Raw genomic sequence first — 25,091 nt, forward strand, 5'->3', positions numbered from 1 at the left:
AGCTAGGTAAGGACTACTAGCCAGTCAGAAGCAGAGTATGAGGGAGTGCTATGCTAGCAGCTAGGCAAGCATTATAACGTGTCTTGTCTCTGAAGTAAAGGCTGGACTACAATAGAGCTGTTTGGAGCAGTTTGTGAAAAGTGTTTTCTGTTGGAGATGGTAAGTCCCTTTGGGGGGGACTTTGGACTTTTTTACTTTGTAAACCTATAACGTGCACAAAAAAGATATATAACACAATAAACGAAAGGGAAAACGCCAAAAAGCATAATATGAGCACTTTAAATCCAGCCTTCCTGCCAACCTTGCCCAGCACCAATACGCCTAGAGCACACCGATCAACGGAATATGCGATTGCCACAGATCTCCACATAGCACTCACACACCTTGACCAGAAGGGGATGTATGTTAAAATGCTTTTCACTGATTACAGCTTGGCTAGTCTCGCATTGCCACACCTTCCTCCACAGTGCCATAACACCAAACAAACATGGACCCTAATGTCATTTGATTCAATTTTAATGAATTGAAAACTGTAATTGTAATAATTTTAAAGAATATAAATCTATATTGTCAATGCAAAGTATTTTTAACCCTCACAAGACCAACTTCGTCAGCCGATACCATTCATCACAATTTCATTTCTCTCACATGGCCTTGGTCCTTCACTGAATGTCAGCTCTGGTGTTGCATAAAGAACATTTCCAGTCATTTGAAATTATTTGACCACAAAAACATTATTGAAAGAAAGAAATGGCACATGCTGCCCATTTAGATAAAGTACTCATTTAACAAATATTTGAATGTTTTGTCACAAGCAAAAAAACTACTGTTATATTTTCTATCTAATACCTTCAAACTCCTGTAACCTTTAACAATTCACAAGATCTTTTTTTCACAAAACACTCTTTCTGCAAAGAAATTGAATTGCAAACACATTAAACAAGAATTGAGATTACACAAATAAAATTCCAATTGTTATTAAAAAAAAAAACAGAGAGCATGACTTGTGTTTCAGTACGGCTCTCAATGCTCTGCCTATCTGGAGAAGGACTGCCATCTATTGGTTACACTATAGCAAACATCTGTGCTAGTCTCCTCTCTAGTGCTGTGTGTGTGTGTGTGTGTGTGTGTGTGTGTGTGTGTGTGTGTGTGTGTGTGTGTGTGTGTGTGTGTGTGTGTGTGTGTGTGTGTGTGTGTGTGTGTGTGTGTGTGCGCGCGCGTGAGTGTAATCAGCAATTAAAGTTTGTAAACCAACTTCATCATCCCAGAAAGCTTGCAGACACATATCTGATGAACATGTCCCATGTTTTGAAATGGAAACATTTTCCAAAATATATTTTTTTATACTCTTCTATCTTGGCCGTTGGATCATAAAAGTATTCCTTGTAGCAATAGTCCAAGAAGCAGATAGCAGTATCCAGCACTTCCATCTTTTCTGAATTGTCCAGCTTGTATTTACCTTCACAAAAGTGTTAGTTTTGCCGCTGACAGGCTCAGATTATTATTGTAAGTGTCTGACAACATTATGGAAATGATTTCTAAGGAGGTCGACCTTTGTGTTAAAGTTTTTTTAAACATAGAAACATCTGTGAAATTGCGTTCACTAAATCCACCAGACTCAATGTAAATAAACAGTAATTTTAGCATCATAAAAATACATTTCATTCAAAGTTGACAAAAACTAAATAAAACTATGAAAAGCCATTTTGGGTTGTCTTTCCACTTTTCCAAACATCACAACTCTAGTTTTGGTTGAAATAAACACATAGTTTACAGATTTACATGTGAAAATATGTTGGCTCTATACACGCTAAAAGTATTGCTTTTTTAAATGGAGTCTGGTGAGTTTAGCGCTAGCGACTTCAGAGCTGGTTCTGGTTAAACAGAAAGCTCTCAAAGAGGTTTTAAAGGTCTATCTCTATAGGGATCCTTTCCATAATGTTGTCAGACACTTAGAATATTAATCTGAGCCTGTCAGCGGCAAAACAAGCACTTTTGTGAAGGTAAATACAAGCTGGACAATTGGCCTATTAACTTACATTGTAGCTTGTTTCTCCGCTGCCAGCTGCAGCGATCTCACTTAACACTGGACCAATGTCAAAGATTGTTGTTCCCATCAGTCACTTAGACACAAAAACATAGGAACATAGGGTCCAGGTTGAAAGAAAGGGTAGTAACCCTTTAAGGTCTCTCCTCAGTACCGCTGGGATGGACAGTGATAAACAAGCTACGGCTCATTTGTATCAGATGACGGCTTCGGAAGCCTCTGTTTGGTGTTGCCATGTCAGAATTATGACTAAAATACCAATTTATCATTTAAACATTTGGAACCAATTCAACACGGTATTACAACTGGAGTTGGCCCATGGGTGCCGAACTATTGCTGCCCACTGCTCGTAATTAGTTTGGATGGGTTACATGCAGAAGATACATTCCTTGTATGTGTAAATGTGCTTGGCAAATATAGGAAGTATTATTATTATATTACTATTACTATATAGTATATTATTATATACATTATTATATTGACATCAGAGTAAACTGGACAGACTGCTGACTGTTTGTCTCTATCAGCTCTTTTAACTTAAACACTTCTCTACAGTATGGGCAGCTGGTCAGGGATCCGGTTAAAGGTCACAAACATATTTTCAGCTCCTGACGCCAACAAGAGACTGAAGTGCATTGAATGATGAATTCAATCTTTTCACAAGAGTAATGGGTTAGTATAAAAACCTGATTATTCTGCGAATGCTGCTCCTTTTGGAGTTTGGCGAGCTGCCGTTGACCGACCATGACCACGCGGCCATCACTGTGCCAAGTTGAAGCTACCACAACTCATTTTAAGCTTTCATGGCTACATTTTGTGAGTGAGCCCTCAGGCTCGTGGATGAGCACTGAGATGACAATGAGGTGGGGTGTGTGTGTGTGTGTGTGTGTGTTTGTGTGTGCATGCGTTTTGGTTATAAACAGCGCTAAGAGGCTAGGACAGGCTGAAGGGCCAGAAAACAAATGTGGATACGGTTCTATCTAGACTATATTGGGTGTCTACATATAATAGTAATATCTTTTATTTATATAACACCTTTCACAGAATTACTGTGGCTAGGATTAGGGAGGTTGTAGGCTGTGGTGAACAGGGGGTGTTTGAGGAGTTTTTTTTAAATGTCCAGGGATGTAGCATTTTGGATATCTGCAGGATGGGGTGTTCCAGAGGGATGGGACTGCAACATTAAAGTTGCAGCCCCATCTGAAGGTACAGAGTCTGGTGTGGGGAATGGCGAGCAGGCCAGTGTCTGAGGACCGCAGGTTTCGGGGTGGGGTGTATGAATGGAGGAAGTCGGAAAGGTACTGGGGGGCCAGGGCATGGAGGGATTTGGGATTTGAGAAGGAGGATTTTATATGTGATGCAGGACTTAACTGGGAGCCAGTGAAGGTGGATGAGGGTTGGGATGATGTGCTGCCAGGTCTAGGTGTGGGTGAGGGCCCTGGTGGCAGAGTTTTGGACTTCATTGGCCTACCTGGTTAAATGAAGGTTGAATAAATACTAGAGCCTGTCTAGGGTTTTGCTGTGGATCCCAGACGGGACTCTACTACTATATACAGGGTGCGATTTGTGAAAAAAAAAAGCAGAGGGTGGGGATGTTTTTGATCATGCACGACAAAACAAAACATGCAAGAATTAAATCCCCATTCCAATACCATGGATTTAGCGCCACTCGGCCGTGCATGCTGAAACACTTATGCACTTCAATATTTAATGGAAAATAAAGTCAAACTGAAATAGCACAGCGTGGTGGCTGCATAAAACACAGCGCTTTGAAGCCGGAGAGCGGCAAAAACAAAATACTTTAACCAAGGAAACGCTCGTTCGTTTCTCGGGAGTGATTTAATCCAACTTGATTATTTTTCCTACATTTAACGAGTCATTCGCCGCATGACGCTCACTTTTTCTGGCTAAACTCCACCACCACGGCCCCTGAAAGGAGCGTCATCTGGCAGTGCCTGTAGCCGGCTCGCAGTCACCTGTTGGCGGCTAAACAACTGCCGCTGGTAGCCGGCGTCCCGGAGCTCTGTAGAGGCTAAATCCAACCAGCAACTACTGCTCAGATTTTATGGTTCTATGCATAGACTGTTCTATTTTAGTTATATATGGTCTTGGCTATTGGTAAAGTAGCATTGATCACCTGGAAGGGGGTGGGGGTGCGGTGGGGAGCTTCTTTGAGCTTCTAAAGTTACCGGAAGTCATTCATTTTCAATGGACGCTGGCTTCTCTGAGCTGCAAGAGCGGCAAATCTGTCGGCATTTTGAGCGACCAGAGCGTCAATCAGAAAGTTGAAAGTATGTAAACTTTACGGAAATGAGCTCTGACGCGGTTCAGCAGGCAAGCAGCGGCAAACGCCAGCAACCAATTGGAATATAGACGTCCTTCGCGCTGGCTGATTCCGGAGATACGATGTAAACTTTTGTTCCTACCAAAACAGTAGTTCCAAGAAAAGGGAGGAAAAGCTCATAATCGCTGTTGCTGGGTCCCCTATCATTTATGATAGGACGTTGTTTGCGTATAGGGACCAGTTAACGTTACCTGCCGCTCACATCATCTCTAAACAGTCCGCTCTCACAGTGAAGTCCTGCACAGACAACAGACACCGCTGCAACCAACAAACAATACAAATTGTCATTAGCCTAAATATGTAATGTATAAAAGGTTTATAGTGTCAATGTATTGGCCGTGCAGTGGCTGCTTGTGCTTGTGCTGCCACGTCAGAGCACAAGCCACTTTCCTGTTCATCACACGTTACTAGCTAGTGTGTGATACGTTTTTTGGGGATTTAATCGTTACTGTGCTGGAGAGGATGTTCATTTTACTTGCACAGTGTCATAATTGTAATTTTATTTCAGTATTTGTTAATATTTGTTATTTTTAATATAATATATTTAATATTTGTTAATTCCTTCGGCTACAGCCTTAAGCTAAACATTTGAAATAATATAAACAATATATTCAAACTTTGGACTGCTTTCTTTAATAACTAAATAACACTAATACTTATACTCTTAGTACTTGAGTAGTAGATTTTAAAATAAACTACTTGCAATACTTAAGTACAAAAAATGTTGAATACTTTATTACTTCTACTTAAGTGTGGAGCTTAAAGAGCACTTCAACTTCTACTCAAGTCACTTTTTTGATAGAGCACTTGTACTTTTACTCAAGTATGGGTCTCTAGTACTTTATACACGTCTGTCAATATCTCCAAAAATTCCCATTGGTCCTTCAGCCCACTAGTCCGACTTCCCTTTGTTTTTCGAAAAAATAAACCCTCTGGTCCAACCATATAGGTTTAGGGTGAAGGTTAAAGTTAGGGTTATAGGGTTAGGGACAATTAATTATAATATTTCTTTAGCATTTTTGCCTTGTTTAACATGTCGGGAATCCCGAAGTTTCTCGTTTGAAACAACCAAGATGAGGCGTCTTCTCACTGATCAAGTTAGTTTTACATTGGTTATTGCAGGGATATGCCCCATTCCTATTCATTATCATTGCATGCTTATGGAAATATAAATACATTACCCTGTTGGAATTTGGACTTAGCCTGCATTTTTATTTCAGTTTTTCAAAGATACACATTTAAATGTGTTAATAAGCTAGAGAAAAGTAATTTTGCTTGTTATTTTTGATTCAGATTTTAAGTTATGGGAGGTGATCCACAAAAGCCTATATGGTCGGAACAATGGGATGTCGGACCAAAGAGTTTATTTTTTTTTCGAAACAAAGGGACGTCGGACTAGTAGGCTGTAGGACCAAAGGGAATTTTTCGGTTTATTGAGAGGTCGGAACAATGGAGTGTTGGAGAAATGACATGGCACCCGAGCCAAAATGCTTATGTTATCAATAGCTCGCTCATTCTGGTTTCCTAACTGTGTCGCAAGTTATAGGACCTTAGGAGCTTCATGGAGACAGCTAAAGTTAATGTTAGCTGCCCAGAGTAGAGTAGCTTCCACTTCATATATTACCTTCTAACAGCTGTATTCTCAGTAACGTGACAATCTACAAGATACAGGTTGCTTATAAATCACTAAAATAGTAGTGACAGAACTGTTTGGCTTAGTTATCAATGCCATTAGCATCGTAGCCAACACTATTTGTTAGTGTTACTTAGTTTATGACAAATTGTGCTTTCTAACATGATGTCGTTGTGCTAACCGAGCACCGTTCGTCTTTACAACAGAGCCGCTTCAATACACTTCTTCGATAATGTTTCATTCCAGCGTTCTCTGCTGATTTGTGTTTGTCGCTGTGTGCTCGTGGTGGAAAATAATGTAAACAGAGAGCGGTGTGTCGGAAATGCAATGCGCTGTGACGTAGGCCCCCTTCAAGGCCAGGTTGATGTTAGAAGTCCCTCTAGTGGACAGAACGTATAACAACAACCACATGCTTATAGTGGCATTGACAATGCATACGCCTGAGTAGTGTAGTACATATTTATAACTGCATATGAGCATTAAATATTCAAATATTATTTGAATGTTAAAAAAAATAACAAATATAATTTGAATGGTATTATAGAGGAAGACCGACTCTAATACAGATGTGTATGTTTGTCATGAGCATGGACGTGGGCAGAAGATGGATCTCATGGATGTGGAAAGTATAAATTGGGCTCAAGCCTGCCATAAATATTTATGGAAATATTATGCTGATGCTTTTTTTGTAATTGACTTGTTTTTTCAGATGGTTATTTTTTTTTTATGCAGTAGCAAACATAAAATAAAGGTTATTTTGGAGAGGGAGGGAGCAAGATAGATGGCTGTGGGACGGGGGCCTTTAGTTTCACAGTGGTGTGGTGCAGCAGAATGTGCAAAGCTGGCAGTAATGGGACTGAAAAGGTTGAGCTCGTTGAAAATAGTGAGCCAGTTGGGTCGTCCCTCTGCCAGCCACCTGAGCTACCGATATCAAAAAAACTCAACACAGTTGAACATTTGAGTTCATCACTGAGATCCATCAGCCTCCAGACAAACTCATACCTCCAGCTGACAGACATCTGAGGAGGTATTTCAGTCCATAATCTTAGAAATGTGTATTTTGTTTCTTAAGTGGTTTATTATAACAAGTTCCATTTGTGTGTGCATACAAAATAACAATAAAATAAGATAAAATATATTGAAATATAAAATCTCTAACTTATAAGAATTTAAAGCCCTGAATAATATATTCCTGTTCATATGGCAGGGTTTAGTAAATGAACACTGAGCTTACTCTATTAAGATCTCTTTCAAAATACCGCTAAGATCTTTCTGTCAGTATGTTTATACGTCAATCCATTTATCAAATGTCTCATATAATAACATGTAGGGATGTAACGATACACTCAACTCACGATTCGATACAAATCACGATTTTAAGTTCAGGATTCGATTTTCTTGCAATTGTTTTTTTACTGAATGAGCTACAGACAAATGAGTGAAACAGATATGTCCTCTTATCAAAAGCGCAACTGAAATTGTATTTTATCCTAAACTGACATGACACTGTCACGAACGTGTCATAAACGTTATAAACAAGTCATAAATGTTTATGACTTCTGTCATTAAGTGTCATTCGGTTTTTGTCATGACAAGTTGACATTGTTTGGGTTGTCTTGATTATGACAACTTGACATTAATCAAAGTGACATTACCAGAAGTTGTCTTGGTCATGACAAGTTGACAATAAATTAGTTTGGGATGTCTTTGTAATGACAACTTGACATTAACCACGATGACATTATCAGAAGATGTATTTGTCATGACAACTTGACATTACATTTCTTTGGAGAGTCTTTATTAAGACAACTTGACATTAAACAGGATGACATTATGTCAAGACAACTTCTGGTAATGTCACTTTGATTAATGTCAACTTGTCATAATCAAGACAACCCAAACAATGTCAACTTGTCATGACAAAAAACGAATGACATGACATAAGTCATAAACGTTTATGACTTGTTTATAATGTTTATCACACGTTTATGACAGTGTCACGTCATAGTAATGACAGTGTCATGTCACGATTATGTCGATACCTTCAAGTAAAGTCTTACCTCACGCCCTAGGCCGTTTAAAAATTGCATCGCAATAAATTTTTTATCTCAACTGGTTGTAATTTTTACTAATTTATATTGATTTTGATATAGAAGTTTACTCCTCGGTGCAGCGGCTGCGGGTTCAACTGCAACTTGCGGCCCTTTGCTGCATGTCATCCCCCCCTCTCTCTCTCTCTCTCCCCTTTCATGTCTTCAGATGTCCTATAAAAATAAAAGCCTAAAAACATGGCCAAAAAAACTAAATATATATCGATTTTTAACCGATTCACGATGCATCGCTACATCCCTAGTGGAATACAATCTGTTGTTGCTACACAACATTGTATTAATGGGACAACTGTCAGTCTGTGCTACTGTGTTGTCAGGCAGAATATTCATAACACCTGCATGAAGTTGGAGAGAGCCAGCGTCGCAGTGTGCAGCAGCACAAACGCCCAGGTTACCGCCGTGAAACTAGAAGGCCAGATAATGGGAGGAGCATGATGCATTCAAAAATCCATGGACTTTTAGCCTCTCCATGCACAATGATCAGGCACCGTCCTCTAACCCAGTGGTTCTCAACCTTTCAGAGTTGTGACCCCTCAATATAATGAAGTTGGTGTTCTTCTTCTCTACCCCGACCCACCTTCAGACCCTTTTCTGTGTTCCAGGTACCAAACTCACACAGAAATGTAAAAAAAACATTCCCCAGTCTAGAATGTTATTTCTTCTTTTAAAACTATCTGGCGACCCCCTGAAATTTTCTTGCGACCCTCTTGGGGTCCCAAAGGTTGGGAACCACTGCTCTTACCTACTGACCATGACCATTAGAAGATGTCATGGGCAGTACCGTTGCAGGTGTTGCCGTGCAACCACACTTTGAGCAGCTCAGTCTTGAACTTACAGAGCTAAGCAACAGGATGAACTCTTCTGTTGTGTATATGGTCAACAAACCTGCGTTTCTCACTCCTATGATTTAGTTTGGTCTGGTAAGTGCAAAATACAACACACCAACTCTAAAGCATTTGCATCCATTTGGGGAGATGACTAGAGGAGCTATTTATTCATTGTATTTTATTCATTGTTGTACCTTTGAAAAAATACTTCCTAATTAGCCCTTGTGTACTAGCTACTGTATGTTAACTCATCAAAAAAAGTGCCCGTTCAAACTTGCTCACTGCAGACCAATCTGTGGAATAAGTTCTTCACAGTGAGTACCAGCAATAAGGAACTCCTAGCCAGTGACTAGTGGTCACTGACGAGGGTTTAAGAGTCAGCAGGCTTCAGGATGTTTGACACTCACACACAAGACATTTGCTTAATGGAGGTAGCCCTTCATGCTGTGGTGGTCCAGACGATCTGAAGATGTGAGTGGACGGACTGTTTCCAAGCTGTAGATTGGTATTTTAACGTAGTTAATGTTAAACACCCACTGGCAGTGTTGTAGTACTCGAGATCAGTCTCGGTCTCAAGACCGTTCTTGGATAAAGAGGACTCGGGATTTTATTTCAAGACCGGTCAAGAACACAACTACTGGGATTTCGCAGTTGCTTGTTTCTGTGCATTGTCTGACGTAAGCCTACGTGTTAAAACTTGCGAATGCAACCACTAACTTGACTTATATCTTATTGGAAATTGGTTACCGTAAACCCCCCTCTCCCTGCCCACTTTACACACACTCCCAAGAAAGCGAATGTGGGAGACAGGAGAAGAAGCTCTGGCTGTCCAACACAAATCTGGTCTTGGTCTTGACTCTGTCTCGCCCGGCCTTGGTCTCGGTCTTGTCTCGGTCTCGATACACTCTGGTCTTGGTGGTGACTTGGTCTCGGTTTAGGTGGTCTCAACTACAAACCTGCCCACTGGATCCATTCCAAGCCCACAGAATGTTTTATCTTCAAATCATCAAATCAAATGAAGCAGTGAAGACAGGTCCCAACTGCTTTTGCTCTGTAGCGTAACAAACTGGCTGTCCTGCTACCCAAGGAAAAACCCAAAAAAAAGGAAGTAAGCTTATCACCAAATCCAAACATGGCTGGACTTCTCCGCGATGTGGCTTTCTGTAGAGACTGTGTGAACCCGGCAGGGTCAGCTGTGTCTGTCGGCTGGATGATATCTTCTGAGACGTGAGGAACAGCAGCAGTGCAGAGGGACGAGAGTGGCAGCAGTCATGGTCAGGTTGGTTCTCATGGTGAGAAGGTGGCTGTGGTGTGATAGTTGTCAGTTTTCAGCCAGCGACAGTGCCAGAGCTGCCTGCAGCGCTGCTTCTTCGTCAATGCTGTAGTCCTGACAAAACACAAAAAACAGCTTTTAGTCACTGCAAACCACACAATGCAACCCTAATCGACCTTCCATTATTTAACCCTCCTGTTGTCCTCGGGTCAAATTTGACCCATTTTCTAAAGGTTTCTATATCAGAAATTTGGGTTTCTTTCAACCAAATTGAACGCTCTTAACAAGTTTTATTCAATTTCATAGCATTTGAATTTTTTCATATATAAAAGAACGTTGAAAAAACGTCAAAAGGTGCAGAAAAAAACATTGGGAAAAAGTGACAAAAATGTTGAAAAAGTGACAAAAACATTGGTGAAAAAGCAACAAAAGTGTCAAAAAAATTTGACCCAGAAAAACTAAAAGTTGCATAGTCGACAGGAAGACAACACAAGGGTTAAGGCAGTGATTCCCAACCGGGGGTGCTTCAGCAGTTGCCAGGTAGTTTGTGGAAAGATCAGAGAGTAGCTCAACTAATTCCATATTAACATGAAGTCATCTGTAACACCTGAACACTACATGTTTAAGTTTTCTAGAGTGTTTGCAAACTAGTCAACAAGCCAGCACAGAAGGTTAAGTAAAATTAATGAATAAATGGTCAAAATAACGAGCTAAATGTTTAACTATACAGTTTGAATGATTAGCTCAAAGTAATAGAGAAACAGTAAACATAGCTACAAGTTGAAATAGTTAGCTAACGGTTGGAATAGTTAGCTAAAATTACTGACTAAAAACTTGAAATAGTTAGTTAAAATGACTGCCTAGTTGAAATTGTTAGCTAACGGTTGGACTAGTTAACTAAAAGTATTGACAATAACGTTGGAATAGTTATAATGGTTGATAATAGATAAATGGTTGAAACATTCAGCTTCACAGTAGTAGTAGTCTAGAAGGTTAGTCGTAGAACGATTGCTGACCAAACCAACCTTAATATTGATCGTTTACTTGTATATATAATTAACAATATCCACCTTTAGGCCTATATAATGAATAGTGTACATTGTGAATTGATGAAGGGGTACGCAAGTTCATCTGACTGACTGGCTGTGGGGGTATGTCGGACCAAAAAGGTTGGGAACCACTTGGCTAATAAGGCTAATCCTTGGGAAATGTTTGTTATAAATTTGTACAAAATAAATGTAATTTTATGTGACTACATGTACAAAAGACCATGGACCATGTGAACCCTGCATCAACCCTCACCTCCCCCAACCTGCTGATTTAGGGTCTGTTGGGAAGTGGTTGAATCATGAGGGAGCACCTTGGTCTGGTTGTGTGTGTGTGTGTGTGTGTCTGAGTCTGAGTAACGCAGAGGAAGACTGCTCTCTTTGCCCGTTAGCTCAGAGATGACGTTAAGTTCTGCTGTGTACTTAGAAGTGATGAATTCACAGCTCACTGCAACTTAATGCTATGTAGTGTCTGGCTTTTGTTTGATATTTAGTTACGCAAAAATGCCTTGAAATGCTCTGAGTGAATTGAAGCAGGCCTTTTATTGTGAAGGGGAGACACGGAAGAGCTATGGTAGCCCTTTTTGTCAACCTTTTTCCTCATCCTCTATTGTGTGGTCATTTAGTTTAATTCATAGTTGATAGTTCATTTATATCCATATCCAACACTATCACTACTGCTCCAAATTCTAAATGCCAAATTTATTTGGAACACAGGAAACTGAGTGTGAAGTAGATTGGATAAATGGTGCATGAGACACACACACACACACACACACACACACACACACACACACACACACACACACACACACACACACACACACACACACACACACACACACAGATATATAGTTAGATATAATTCTACATGCTGAAAATGGCAAGTTTTGAAGAAAATTTGGATCATGCAATAAGGAATCAATAAGGCCTCAGGACCCTGTGATAAAGCAGGACCTAGTACTCAGTACTGCACCACAAATTAAATCCATTCATCTCTATTGTTGAGGGAATCTCCAAACCTTGACAAAAAAAAAGTATTGACATGGAGAGATACCACTCAAGAGGAAGTGTGAGAACATGTTTTCTTTTACCATTTTTTAAATTATTATTTGACTTCCTTGAGGTAGAAGTTACACATAATATTTAAAAAGACAAACCATCATGACAGCTATGGACTTACAACAAAGGTGTCATAAGAGAACTTGTGTCTGTGGAGGAGATGCTGGAGGAAGTTGGAGCTCTTATAGCTGGGGTCTCCCCACGGCATGGCTGAACACACCGGACACACCTGGAGATACAACCACACAGCCAAGTTTAGTTACTATGAAGATCAATAGGGCTATGGTTCAAAATGCTAGAACTTGAAGAACCAAAATCTGAACTTGTATGTCATACTTTTTTTACTCATACAACATTTTCTGACACTCGTTTTCTGAATGTAAAATCACAAATAAGTATTCATAAACATGTACTTTTTTCATAATTACGAGATCCTGATCTGGGCTTAAGTGGGTCCAACAGCTGCCCAGCTACGTCTGGACCTACTTTCTCCCCAGCCCCATTATTTCCTAGAACAAAATCAATCACCTGAAAGGGGAGGCTCTGCACCTCCGCTACCTCTACATATATGTACACATGAACGGACTCCATAGGAGGAAATGGCATTCTTATATGAGGCTCCTTTTTCAACTACAAGGTCAATATTGTTTTTCACTAACGACAAAACAACAAATTATCCGTGCATTTATTTGGAACTAAGCTTTAGGAGCTTTCCATCTTTACTCTTTACTCTCCTTACGTTGCATTCAGAGTCATTCAGATCGACTCTTTTTGACCGGCGAGATGGAGGTGAGCTGAAAAACCAACAGCTAGAGTGAGTTGTTAAAACCTTTTTTAGTAAACTCTGTGAACACAAACAATGTTCTCAATGCTGAGTTCATGTGTAGAGCCCCTGGTCATACTTCATGTTGTGTTGAGCCTTCTTAGTGTTTTAAAAATAGTGATAATTATGCTTTTAAACGTGCTTTTAAATTAAAGTTTGACTAAGTTACATTCACAAAAAGACCCTAGGTTGCATTTTGGCGAAAGTTACGCTTTAAGGTAGACCTTGGCACTTCCACCAGCCCTTTTCCTTGTGTTGGCATTCTAAACCAGTCGATTTGGGAAACATCCTCCATGCTAGAACTGATAATCAAATGATATATTTTTTTTTTTTTGGGACAAATTCTCATGACAGATTTGACAGCCATTTTAATTCCAGAGCTCGCCTCTGTACGTGCACATGTTCCACCAAAACAAGTTCCTTCCCGAGACTACTTTGCAGAGGCCCCGTGGCTCCGTCCCTCGCCTAGCGCCGCCCAAGATGATTGTGATTGGTTTAAAGAAATGCCAATAAACCAGAGCACGTTTTTCTCCTATCCTGGAATGTTGTGTGGAGAGAAAGATGCAGAGGGGCAGAAAAAAGCCGACTGCTGAAGCTGTATCAACGATGGAGAGGGAATCTTTTCAAAGAAACAATCACAAGAGATTAAAGTCAGGAACTGATGTGTGGACTTAATTTTCACTAATTTTTTTACTCTTCCTTTTTTCTTCCTTTTTCTCTCCACCTTGCAGTCAATTTTTAGCCTGACAAGCCAGACCCACATCCAGATGTTGGGTCTGGGAACTCACCATTGACAGGGCTCCATCCGAGGGGCGGGATAAACGGTTGTCTTTCAAATTCCCTCTGCACGCAATAGGATAGCGCTACAACCAACCAGAGCAACGAAGAAGGTAGCAGAGCTAGTTGATAGATTCAACTTTTGCCGTATCCGGTCGGCAAAACTCCAAACACATCTTCCTTTTTTAAGAATGACTTCAGTGCCGTTCTTTGTTCTTTTCTCAAAGAAAAGCTGAACTCCAAGTCTTCCAGAAGACCACTGTTCCCAGCAGCAGCAGCCATAAGCCCCGCCCACCGACTCTATACACGATGTGATTGGCCTGACCAGAGTTTGGTTTTTCCAGCTCACAAGCCAACGGAGAATCGCTAGACCCCCTGTCTTCAAATTACATTTGCTGCCGCTAGGGTGCGTCTAGATTTCTAGGCTAGTACATGTTTGCCCATGTATGCCTTTGTTAGAGAGCAGACAGCGGACAGCAGTCAGGAAAAGAAGCGAGAGAGAGGTGAGCATGACATGCAACAAAGGTCCTTGGTCACATTCAAACTGGTGGTCAGCACCAGCACTAACCCTAACGCCACCAGGGAAGCCTGCTACACACAGGTCAGCTACATGCTGTTGCTTAAACGTCAATCACATCAGATTACAGTGTTATAGTTTTTTCGAAGAACCTCAAATGGTTCATGGGTTTCTTCAAAATGTTCATGCAGTAAATATGGGCTGGAAGCACTTCTGGTGATCTAGGATCACCCGAGTTCTTCTAGACAGTGTAATCTAGTATATGACAGAGTCTTACCACTTTATTAGGGTCATTGCGGTGGCTGTCCATACAGTGCTTCACCAGCTCCTGCTGGTCCAGGTTTCTGGCCCCACAGAACGGACACGCAAATGTTGACCGGTTTGGAATATTTCTGCATATGGGTGGACACACATTACACATAAAGACATGAATTATGACAAGTCTGTAGTAACTAGTGTACATTGTGTACATGTGCAACCTATCAAGTATGTTATATTACTATAATCATTACATTCTACTCGTGCACTGGACATTAACATGTGAGCACCTTGTCTTTTTTTTTTATTATTTTTTGGGGCATTTTCGGCCTTCATTTTGACAGGACAGCTGAAGTAATACAAGTGGAGAGAGAGGGGGGAATGACATGCAGGAAAGGGCCGCAGTTCGGAGTCAAACCGGGGCTCACTGTATCATACATATTGCATACATATGGGCGCCCGCTATACCAACTGAGCTATCCGGGCGCCCACACAAGAATAAGGGTTTGAAAGTGCAGCTATGAGCGGGACTCCTGGGAGCTGTAGTTGTTAACTGCACAAAAAGAGATTTGGGTTGTTCTCAAAAGTAGAGGCATTTAAGAGAGTGGCGAGAAATGTTAATGAAAATAATTCCAAAAAATGCTAATGTGCACATACATTGTTTTGGCATGTAAACCCCATGTTCAGATTCAGTCAGCTCAGCATGGACGTGGCCAAAGTGTGTGTACCTTGGTATAGGTTGGGAGGTGGGGACCACAGGGACAAACTTAGGACAGTTGGCTATCTGCTCCTGTACTTTAGAACAGGAAGCAATGTGGGACCTCATCTTCACCAGAGCCACCTGAGAAAACACACACACACACACACACACACACACACACACACACACACACACACACACACACACACACACACACAGAGTCTCATTAGTGTTACTTGCTGCCATATTCATAGAAGATCTAACTGATTGACCATCATCCCTTGAAATATCTGGCTAGTAACAGACACCTGCAAAGCATAAATAACAGCTGATCAAATGCATTCATCATTCAACCTCACCCTGTCTTTACTTTTGTACAACTCTGTGCATGTACATTTTAATTGATGCAGTTACTTGGTATAACTTTCAAATAAATACATAAATAACCGTTTTTTACTGTAAATGCTGCAGAAATAAAAATGTAAATTGTATATTCACGAGTCTATATCAATTGTACTAGGCAGTGACAATATGATGATTTACTTATGTACCAAATAATAAACATACCCATATTAGAAAGTTGAAAATTGAAAATTGAAAATTTTGTGGAATTCTGTGTCCGCAGATTCCATGTGGCCCTGGTAATGAATGGTCAATATCTACCTTCTTGTTACAGCCCCTGCAGGGTGCTTTGTATGAGGCCAGCTGCTTCTCCACACTGGAGGAGCGCTCCACTTTCTTGGGGTCAAAGGGCACACGACAGAGAGGGCAGAGGGGCGAGGTCACCTGAAGACATGGCTGTAGACACTCCCCACAGAACCTTGAACAGCACACAGCAGGGGAGAAAATGTTAAGTTCTTGCTCAAATGAGGGAGGGGCATCCCAGATATGTCCTGCTGGTCCAGGGAGCACTGATGAGTTCTCTCAGCAATAACTAACTATAGACAATGAATCCGATCTGCTTGGAATTTTGCATGTAGACTCTGTGGAACCTCATGAGAAAAAGTTATCAAAATAATTTTGATAGTCCCCCCACAATTACAATCTCCTCAATAATCAAAACTGGCCAGTGCAACCCCCCCGCAAAAAAGACCTTATATAATTTCCTTTACATAATAAAGACATATGCACCATAAATTGTAGTCAGTAGGTCTGCTATCTGTTGTTGTCCAACAACACTATGTAGTCAGCGACACTCAAGGCACTTGGACAGGACTCTTCTGATTGTTGCACTAGCACTGGGAATCCAGTATTTCAGACACAGCTTGGACAGCACATGATTGTGCCCACTGTGACCTACTGTACTTCTTGGATCTCCCAAAACATGAGCTCTGACACCTGAAAATCCTTAGCCATAACAGACAGGATGTTTGGATTATTTTGCCACTTCTGCTCGACTGAGCCTTCCTCCAACTCTAAAGTGTGATTTATGGATCTCCACGCATGAGGCTCCACGCAGAGCTTTCGCCGTAGCCTACGTAAGTGGCCTGAAGTTTATACTTGTGCGTTGGTGTGTGCGTCCATCTCTGTGTGTGCATGGGGAGTGTGTGGTAGAGCGAGTGAGAGAGTGACTGTGATTAGCTTCGGAGCAAGTACCGACTCTAGACGTGTAGTGGGAGAAACAAAGCAGGAAAAGTTAACCCTCTCCTTGATTTCAAGTTTGTTTATGGAGAAGGAAAACCAGGAAATGATTCGGGGGAGGGACGTGCGTCACCGTGACGTGTAGTTACATTTTTTGGGAGGTGCAGGTCAGGCTACTGCGTACGGTCCGGAATAGGGTCCGAATATCCAGGTACCTACATATATAGCCACGGGGTCGATTTAACCCTAAAGCATAAATCGGCCTTAAGAATGCCATCTTCAAGAACTTTGGTCGAGCAGTCTCACCCTTTGTGTTTATTTCCTCTTGGAATTCTTTCACTCCAAGCGTGAGATGGTGGTGGGTTTGAGTGAGGTAACTCTTGCCTTTTTCATGATGAAGGCGCAATGGACTGGATTGATGCTGTTCTGATGGATTAAGTAGGTCACTGTCCCATAGCCCTTGTCACTAGCATGACAGACATTTTGCAACTGAGCGAATGTAGGCTATTAAGAATGTGCAGGCTTAAAATAGGGTCAATCAAACCGTAGCTGAGAAAGGTGAGTTCCAAAGAACTATGTCATTGCAGCTGAGCCTGCAGAGCTCTTGGAAGATCTGTTTTGCAGGTAGAACCACCAAAGCCAAGATTTCCAATGGATAATAAATGGAACTTGCCATGGAGAGCACTTCTTCTACAAACCCTAACCCAAACCTCCCTTCTGTTGACAACTTTTCAAGCAGTGGAAGAATCAGACACAGAATCGCAGACTAATTGACAAAATTGGAATGAAATCACGAGTCTTGGTAGAGTTGGGGCGTTCTCCCGTCATGTCGATCGTTAGGTGTATGTCACAACTCCACTACTGGGGAAGTGACAAGCTGGGCTTCCCTGGAGCCCTCTCTCTCTCTCTCTCTCCCTCTCCTCTGCTCTCCCTGTTTCTCCTCTCTCACAGTGCAGTGTGTGGCTAGCCACTCCCAGGACAACTCGCAGCTGCAGGCAATTTCCAAATCAACCACCTGTTTTCTGTGGCTGGTCAGCACAGCTTCATAAGCTGTGGCTGCTCTCTGTTTGGCGCTGGATAGTTAAGTCTAGTCATGTAGGTGAATGTCCTGGTTAATTCTGTCATGGTACTTTTGTAACCTGCTGTTGTGCCTGCAAACCTGAATGCTGTTCTTTGTGTTTGAAGGTGAACCACTCTGCGCTACGGACTCTCAGTGGCACCTGCTGACGCCACTCTCCACCTGCCGTCACTAGTCCTGCATGCTTCGCCTCTCTGCCTGTGTCCTCAATTTGCTCTGTCATCTGAGAGGATTTTCCCACCTGTCCATTCTGCTACCTTGTCTGGATTCAGCAATAAACGTAAATGTGTAAAACTTCGTACTGTCTGTCAGTCTGCTTCTGGGTCCTAGTCACAAAACCTGACAGTGTAAGGTGGTCATAAAACTTAGTCAATCTTTTTCTCCTCTTGACTTTACGAAAAAATCTATGTGTTTGATATTATCGTAAGTTTTCAGTATTGGCAGTGCAGTTAAATCATGTGAACGTTGTCAACAACCAACGGACGCGCTCCCTCCAGCAGCAAACAGTGTTTATGGTGCTTTCATCCATCACTGCTCGGGGGGAAGCTATGGACCTTTTTCACAGCGGACATTTTGACTTGTCATAGTAGGAAAAGCACAGCTGAAATTGATAACCTTAACGATGGCTCAATTCCATCGTGTCCCAGTAAGCTATGTCAGTGAGTCAGCATAAACAATACCAGGTCTTCTCCTAAGTGGAATGCAGCCATCATTAATGGTTTAATACCAGGGTCTGTCCTTAGTGGAATGCAGCCATCAGTAATGGTTTAATACCAGGACCTCTCCTAAGTGGAATGCAGCCATCAGTAATGGTTTTGAATACACTTGTGCTTTTCCTACTATGACATGTCAACATTTCTGCCATGAAAAAGGTCTATTGGGAGCTGGGAGCTGACCACCACCTGTCTGCATGGACCATCAACTAAGGCTGGGCAATATATCGATTATTATATCGATATCGATATATGAGGCTAGATATCATCTTAAATTTTGGATATAGTAATATCCTGATATGACACAAGTGTTGTCTTTTCCTGATTTTAAAGGCTGCATTACAGTAGAGTGATGTAATTTTCTGAACACACCAGACTGTTCTAGCTGTTCTGTTATTTGCCTTTACCCAACTTAGTTATTATTTCAACATAACTGATGATTATTATCAAAAATCTCATTGTGTGCATATTTTGTGAAAGCACCAATTGTCAACCCTACAATATTGCCACCTTATCTACCGTTAGCTAGTTAACACTACACTCGACAGCAGGTAACGTTAGCCTACTGTTAGCTAGTTAACACTACACTCAACAGCAGGTAATGTTAGCCTACTGTTAGCTAGTTAACACTACAACTACACTACTTATTATATATACAATATTTTTGAACATAAAGAACAGACAAATACAATTGAACAAGGTGCTCCTTTTTGAATTATATATATATATATATATATATATATATTTGTAGAACAATTACAACATGACTACAGCTAGTAAAAGTATTTTACTCGATCCCAGGTTCTCATATGCTCTGTGAACTGGAGCTCTTGATATACATAAAATAAATCACAATGCTATACACGGCACAGACACAAGTAACTGTGTGTTTATTATTAATGAAACATTTGTTTTTAATGAGTTATTAGCCTACTCCAACTTAAAGAAAATGCTTCTGATAAAATAGGCCACCTTCACATCAAAATGAATAATGCAGGATGGTTGCTTGACATCATCAAATGCTTCTCTCACAGCTGGCCCTCTGGCAGTTTTAATCCAGCTCTGCAAAGCTGCAGATCTTTGAGCTGCTTCTTTGAGCTCTATCTCTCTTCTTCAGTTGTCTTTGTTGTGAAGGCATACTTAAGCACGCAAAACTAACATTGGGTAACCTTCTTTTTTTTTTAAATGCAAAGTTTATTACATTCACCAATTGGGATATTCATTTATCATCTCATAAGGGACTGTTCGTTTTTTATTTAAGGGACTACCGGAGGAGTTTTGGGATCTTTAGTCAAAACAGACTTGACCCTCCCTTCGCCAGCACTAAAATTGTTCTATGACCCTCCAAAATGATTGGGAAAAGACGCATGACCCTCCCCAACAATTTATTGATGTTTTCTGCACTGGTATGGGCTTGGCAAAGATGTACAGATAGCCATTGTTTTTTTTACAATCATGACTTAACCTCTGCTTTCTCATTTGACGCATCACACTCCTCTGTTATGGTGTGGTGGCCATTTCAGTAGATTTACTCACTAACATTGTTGTGGAAACACAATAAGCATGGAAACTACTGCATTACTTAGGGTTAAGGTTAGGGTTAGGGTTAGGTGCCTTGAAGGCAGCGGTCGCAGCGCTGGTGGCTAGCATATAGCAGAGTACTTTGTTTAAAAGGCCCTTCCTGTTAAACTATTTAGGTCCCAAAATACTGTATGTATTGGCCCAAGCATTAGTGTTAGTGTTTCCTGAAGTTTCATCCATCCCCATCAACAGCAGAGGAGTAAATATAGCTGCAGTTTCTTTTAACTAGAAATAGAACTGAGGCTACCTGAGGTCTGCTCTGCTCTTTGTTCTTCTTTTCAGCTCCAGACTGAGAAAGATTAAAAAAAATCTGTCATTGGATACAAAGCAAGACGCTGATAGTGTCAGTATCCCATCAGTAGTCTCCCATTGCCAGACCTATATTCATTGCGCTGTTTCTGCGATGAAGTATGGCCAGGCTACACTGCCTATCTATTCTAGGATAGGGGGAAGAAAATGCTTTGGCTTGTTTGTGTTTCTTTAAACCAAGCTAAGGCTGATAGCAGAGATAGCGAGAGGGGAGGGACATCTGGCGCGTGAGAGACACAACGATGGATGTCAGGTTTTATTCCAGCAGTGACGTCCTCTTAAAAACATGCCTCTGCCTCTTAAAACCACATTTATATAAGTGTACTTTCACAGGGTTTGTGGCCTGAATTCACTTTTATCTGTTAAGTCACATGCACAATACTGAGATCGGGCCAATACTGACTCAATCGGGTATCAGTGAAAAAGGTGAACATCTATTCATTTCAATTCTTCTTCATTATTATTAGTTATTTTAATTATAAATAACAATTCAGTACATTTATATCCATCAAATGTATTTGTTACATTAAGTTTTACAAAGTTAGGAAAGCCTGATATTGCCTTACACATAAAAGAATGATCCCAGTCATTTCCACACAGTGAGGCATTAAACACAGGTTTCAGACCGGTAATTGGTACTGGCCGATACCAAAAGCCCTGGGGACTGAAGAAGTCGGACCAGTGCATCCCTACTTAAAACCTATTTCATAATAATAATAATAATAAACTTTATTTAGATAGCACCATTTGTAAAATTAGTCTCAAACTAAGTGAGGACAAAACTAACAACACGCAAGTGCAGACGCAGTGTAATAAAACCAATCAATGAGCAAAAAAACACCCGGCAGCAAATATCAAGAACAGGTTTGCCAAGAACAAAATCAAAATATCCAAATAAAACAAGGAAAAGCATAGTAACAATCCAACAAATGTTAACACCATGACAATAAAATAAATGAAGAGCGACAATAAAAGGCAGTGCTGAATAAATATGTTTTCAATTGTCATTTCAAAATAATCACGGAGCTTGCATTTTACAGTCATGGGTAGGGAGTGCATAACGTTAAACAAATATATATTTTATATTGTTTTATAAATAGCTCCTTTTGCTCAATGTTGTATAACATTTTAACTGTTTTTTATGGTTTTTATCATTGTTTATCTACCATTTTTATCATTGTTTTGAAAAGTGCTATATAAATTTAGAGTTAAATTATTATTATTATCATTAGCGTGTATAAATATGTCAGTGCTGTCTGACCCCCCCACCCCAGTACACTTTGCACTAACCTTTATACTAACCTTACTATACATCTGCCCATTGCACATATAGCCTATTCTTTTGCACATTCTGCACTTGACCCATTCTGTTTCTTTTCTTATGCAACATTTTTTTCGTATGTAATTGTTATGATGAAAAAACCATGAAACTGGGACACTAACGCCCTACCGCATGGGGGGTGAGATGTGTTAGGGGGCTGAGCCCCCCTAAAGGTCTGATCCTATAATCGCCCCTGCTAACGTTGTAAAGTCATTAATGAGCATTGTCCCTGTTCAATAAATAAATACATTAACGTTCCTGTTTTACTAACTGTTACTGTTACAAACTAACGTTGCCTCAAATCTAGTTAGCCGTTTCTCGTGAACTGTTTTCATAAGCCCATAGTATTAGTGATGGATTGCGCATCAGTCAGAGGTGTGTGACTGACAGATGTAGGCTACCATTGCCTGGTGATGCTGAAATATCATTTAAATACTGAGTGCTTCAGAAATAATTAGTATTAAGCCAAATGAACTCAGCTACAAACCGAAAACACATTCAGCTGTCTGCTTATAGAATAATAATAATAAAAAAAAAAGGTATGTCGTTGAACTGTTAAGTGCACACACAATAACACGCATCCAGACAAGAAGTAGCTACTTTACGTGTGAGCACAGCTGGCGATGCTGACGGGTTCATGGTAGACCTCCAGGCAGATGGGACAAGAGAACTGGCTCTCGATGCCCTCCGCCGGGGCTGCCAGCGAGCCGGAGCCGCTGCTGGGCTGCTGCGGCTGCTGCTGCTGGCGGAGCTGGGTGCCCAAGACCAAGCTCCGAAACATCGCCATCATGGAGCACGAGAGGATCTCCAATTGTCGACAACAAGAGAGGAAGATGTCCTAACTACTGTAAGCTATAGTGCATTAGCCGTACAAACATAGTGGCTTTCCAATCGACTCATCATATAGATATCTTCGATAAACCGAAGCGTTACTTTTTCCTGTCTGGAAGAGACATGCTGGGGAAGTAAACATTGGGAGCAGAGCCCGTTCACAAGTGTCCGCGCTGTGCTGGGTGCGAGGATGACCTGAATAAAAACACCAAGCTATAAACTCAAGGCGGGCACGTCTGTGCGTGGAGTAGATGTACTGCCGGATCCACTCGGTTGTCAGATTAGCGCTTTTGGAACAACGAGAGTGAACGCTCGCGAACATCACGAGAGGCCACAACAGAAGCCCTCCGCGCGCTTTGCGTTGTGGAGGTTGGAGTCCTGCAGCTCTGTCTGTACAACTGTAGTCTGGCATTGACAGACCTATTTTTTTTTTTTTTTTTTTTTTTAATGGAGCTTTATTAAAGTTTTACAAAATACAAGTTATAACTAGACAAACAGTAGGCTACATATCTTACAAAAAAATAAAACAATAACCTTTTTTTTATTTGAGCTTTTCCGCCTTTAGTTTTTGACAGGACAGCTAGGTGAGAAAGAGGGGGAAGACATGCAGGAAATCGTCACAGGTTGAATTCGAACTCTCGACTTCTGCGTCGAGGCATAAACCTCTCAGTACATGTGCGCTTGCTCTAGCCTACCCACTGATCCAACCCGGCCACTTAACAAACTTAACTGATGAACAAACCAGTGCTAATGTGCAAAGTGAGCTAATAAAGTGCATCCCGTGCATAGAGTCCTTCATAAAGTGCTGTAGATCACAATATCAATATGTTCCAAGGAAAGAGCTGTTTGTGGTCTGAAGTTCTTCTTCTCCTGAGTTCAGTGAGCACCTGTTTGCACACATCGTCACTGTCTACAACAGCAAACAATACATATGATTATTTGTCAATTCCTTGTGCCTCTGATAATAAATCATCTATGATACAGTACATAACAGACTTATATGAAAGATAAAAAATGTACACCTTACATAACAGACCTATTTCAGATCTGTGAGTCATTGGGAAAGAGCGCCACCTGCCCATTGACACCTCGTTGTGGCCGAACATGGTAATGCTGGCCGGCCTCGTGGCGCTTTAGATGAGGATTCGATTCTAAGCGAGTAGAGGCCACATATAAAAAATAACAACACGACAACACAATCTAATTGGCTCGTATTTTCAGCAGACAAAATAACTGAGAAAGTACTACAGTAGCAGCCGTGGCTAGAGGAAATGAGATTTAGCTTAGAGCCCAACTCACCGTGACCATATACCTGATTAAAGTTCCCATTTTATGGATGAGTCATGAGAATTCGCATACATTCATTTTTACATGGCACGTATCAGGCGTTACCCACAATTCCAATGGGCATCGTCAGCCAAATCAACGGCAATAATTTCAAAACTAAAGCAATTTAAAATATGAACTCAGTATCTGCAGTGACTATGAGATAGAGAGAGTGTGTCCGACATGAGAATGAACAGAGAGTATGTCCTACATGGAAATGAAAAGAAAAAACAAATATGCACCAATGAAAAGAAAAAACAAATATACACCTTCAGTGAAACAAGTGAGACATTGGAGGCCTTTAAATACAGCTCGATTCCTCATGGTAACAGTGTGGCTGCGAGACTCTGGAGCTGGAAGTTATAGCTTCTGAGGCGGGCGTAGACAAAGAGTTGTAGCGTTTCATACTACTTCGCTCTGTCTCCCCTGACCCCGGTTATATTGGCTATTTCTGGAAGCTCGAGTCTCAAATCCGCGTAGTTGTTTACATTTTTAAATTGCTCAATGCTTCATAGTTTTTTTTAAGCTTTACATAATACTCTTTTAATGACATTTGGAATCATGCAGATAATAGGCTACCTAGTTTAATTATCTGGTGTCTGTTGGGAGACTTACAGTTGTCTGACTTTGTCTATAAGACCCGACGCCTCACTTCATGTCTAAATAGTTTAAAATTAGGGTAGCCTAATAAAGTATTACTTTCCAGGATATAAAAAAACAGGCTTCAGTGGGGAAAAAGGCAGTGCAAGATCTTTAAACCCCATCAAATCTTCCTTTAATAAAGTAAAATTCCTTCAGGAGTAGTTTAAGAAACGTTCTTGAAATTATTGGATGATAATCACCATCAACTCCCCCGACATCTGTCCCTCTGAAGTGGATGAATTCACACAGGCGCTAAACTGATTCCCATTCATGGTACTGCTAAACCAGTAC

General features: G+C 40.9%; 1 protein-coding gene and 1 long non-coding RNA gene across 2 annotated transcripts; one reads left to right on the top strand and one right to left on the bottom strand.

Moving 5' to 3' along the window:
- Positions 1-9,830: 9,830 nt before the first annotated feature.
- On the bottom strand, positions 9,831-23,157 carry rnf166 (ring finger protein 166). Its single transcript, XM_028604303.1, has 6 exons — positions 22,607-23,157; positions 16,082-16,238; positions 15,447-15,559; positions 14,738-14,852; positions 12,465-12,572; positions 9,831-10,349 (listed from the first exon to the last, which is right to left on the bottom strand). Exons 1-6 carry the CDS (start codon positions 22,789-22,791, stop codon positions 10,284-10,286), a joined length of 744 nt encoding a protein of 247 aa, XP_028460104.1. The 5' UTR covers positions 22,792-23,157; the 3' UTR covers positions 9,831-10,283.
- LOC114572611 (uncharacterized) lies at positions 17,984-18,375 on the top strand. The gene is made up of 2 exons (XR_003694784.1): positions 17,984-18,094; positions 18,185-18,375. It is a non-coding gene; the product is annotated as an uncharacterized LOC114572611 (long non-coding RNA).
- Positions 23,158-25,091: the final 1,934 nt, after the last annotated feature.

The sequence above is a fragment of the Perca flavescens genome, chromosome 17 (genome assembly GCF_004354835.1).
Source record: "Perca flavescens isolate YP-PL-M2 chromosome 17, PFLA_1.0, whole genome shotgun sequence".
Classification (NCBI taxonomy): domain Eukaryota; kingdom Metazoa; phylum Chordata; class Actinopteri; order Perciformes; family Percidae; genus Perca; species Perca flavescens.

What these genes read in the sequence shown, in the direction of transcription:
- rnf166 (XM_028604303.1), bottom strand. Translation starts at nt 22,791, where the DNA reads ATGATGGCGATGTTTCGGAGCTTGGTCTTGGGCACCCAGCTCCGCCAG. An exon ending in GCAGGGGCTGTAACAAGAAG is followed by an intron (nt 15,560 to 16,081) that starts GTAGATATTGAC and finishes GTGTTTTCTCAG; the next exon opens with GTGGCTCTGGTGAAGATGAG. An exon ending in TCTCTTATGACACCTTTGTT is followed by an intron (nt 10,350 to 12,464) that starts GTAAGTCCATAG and finishes GTGTTTTGTCAG; the next exon opens with GACTACAGCATTGACGAAGA.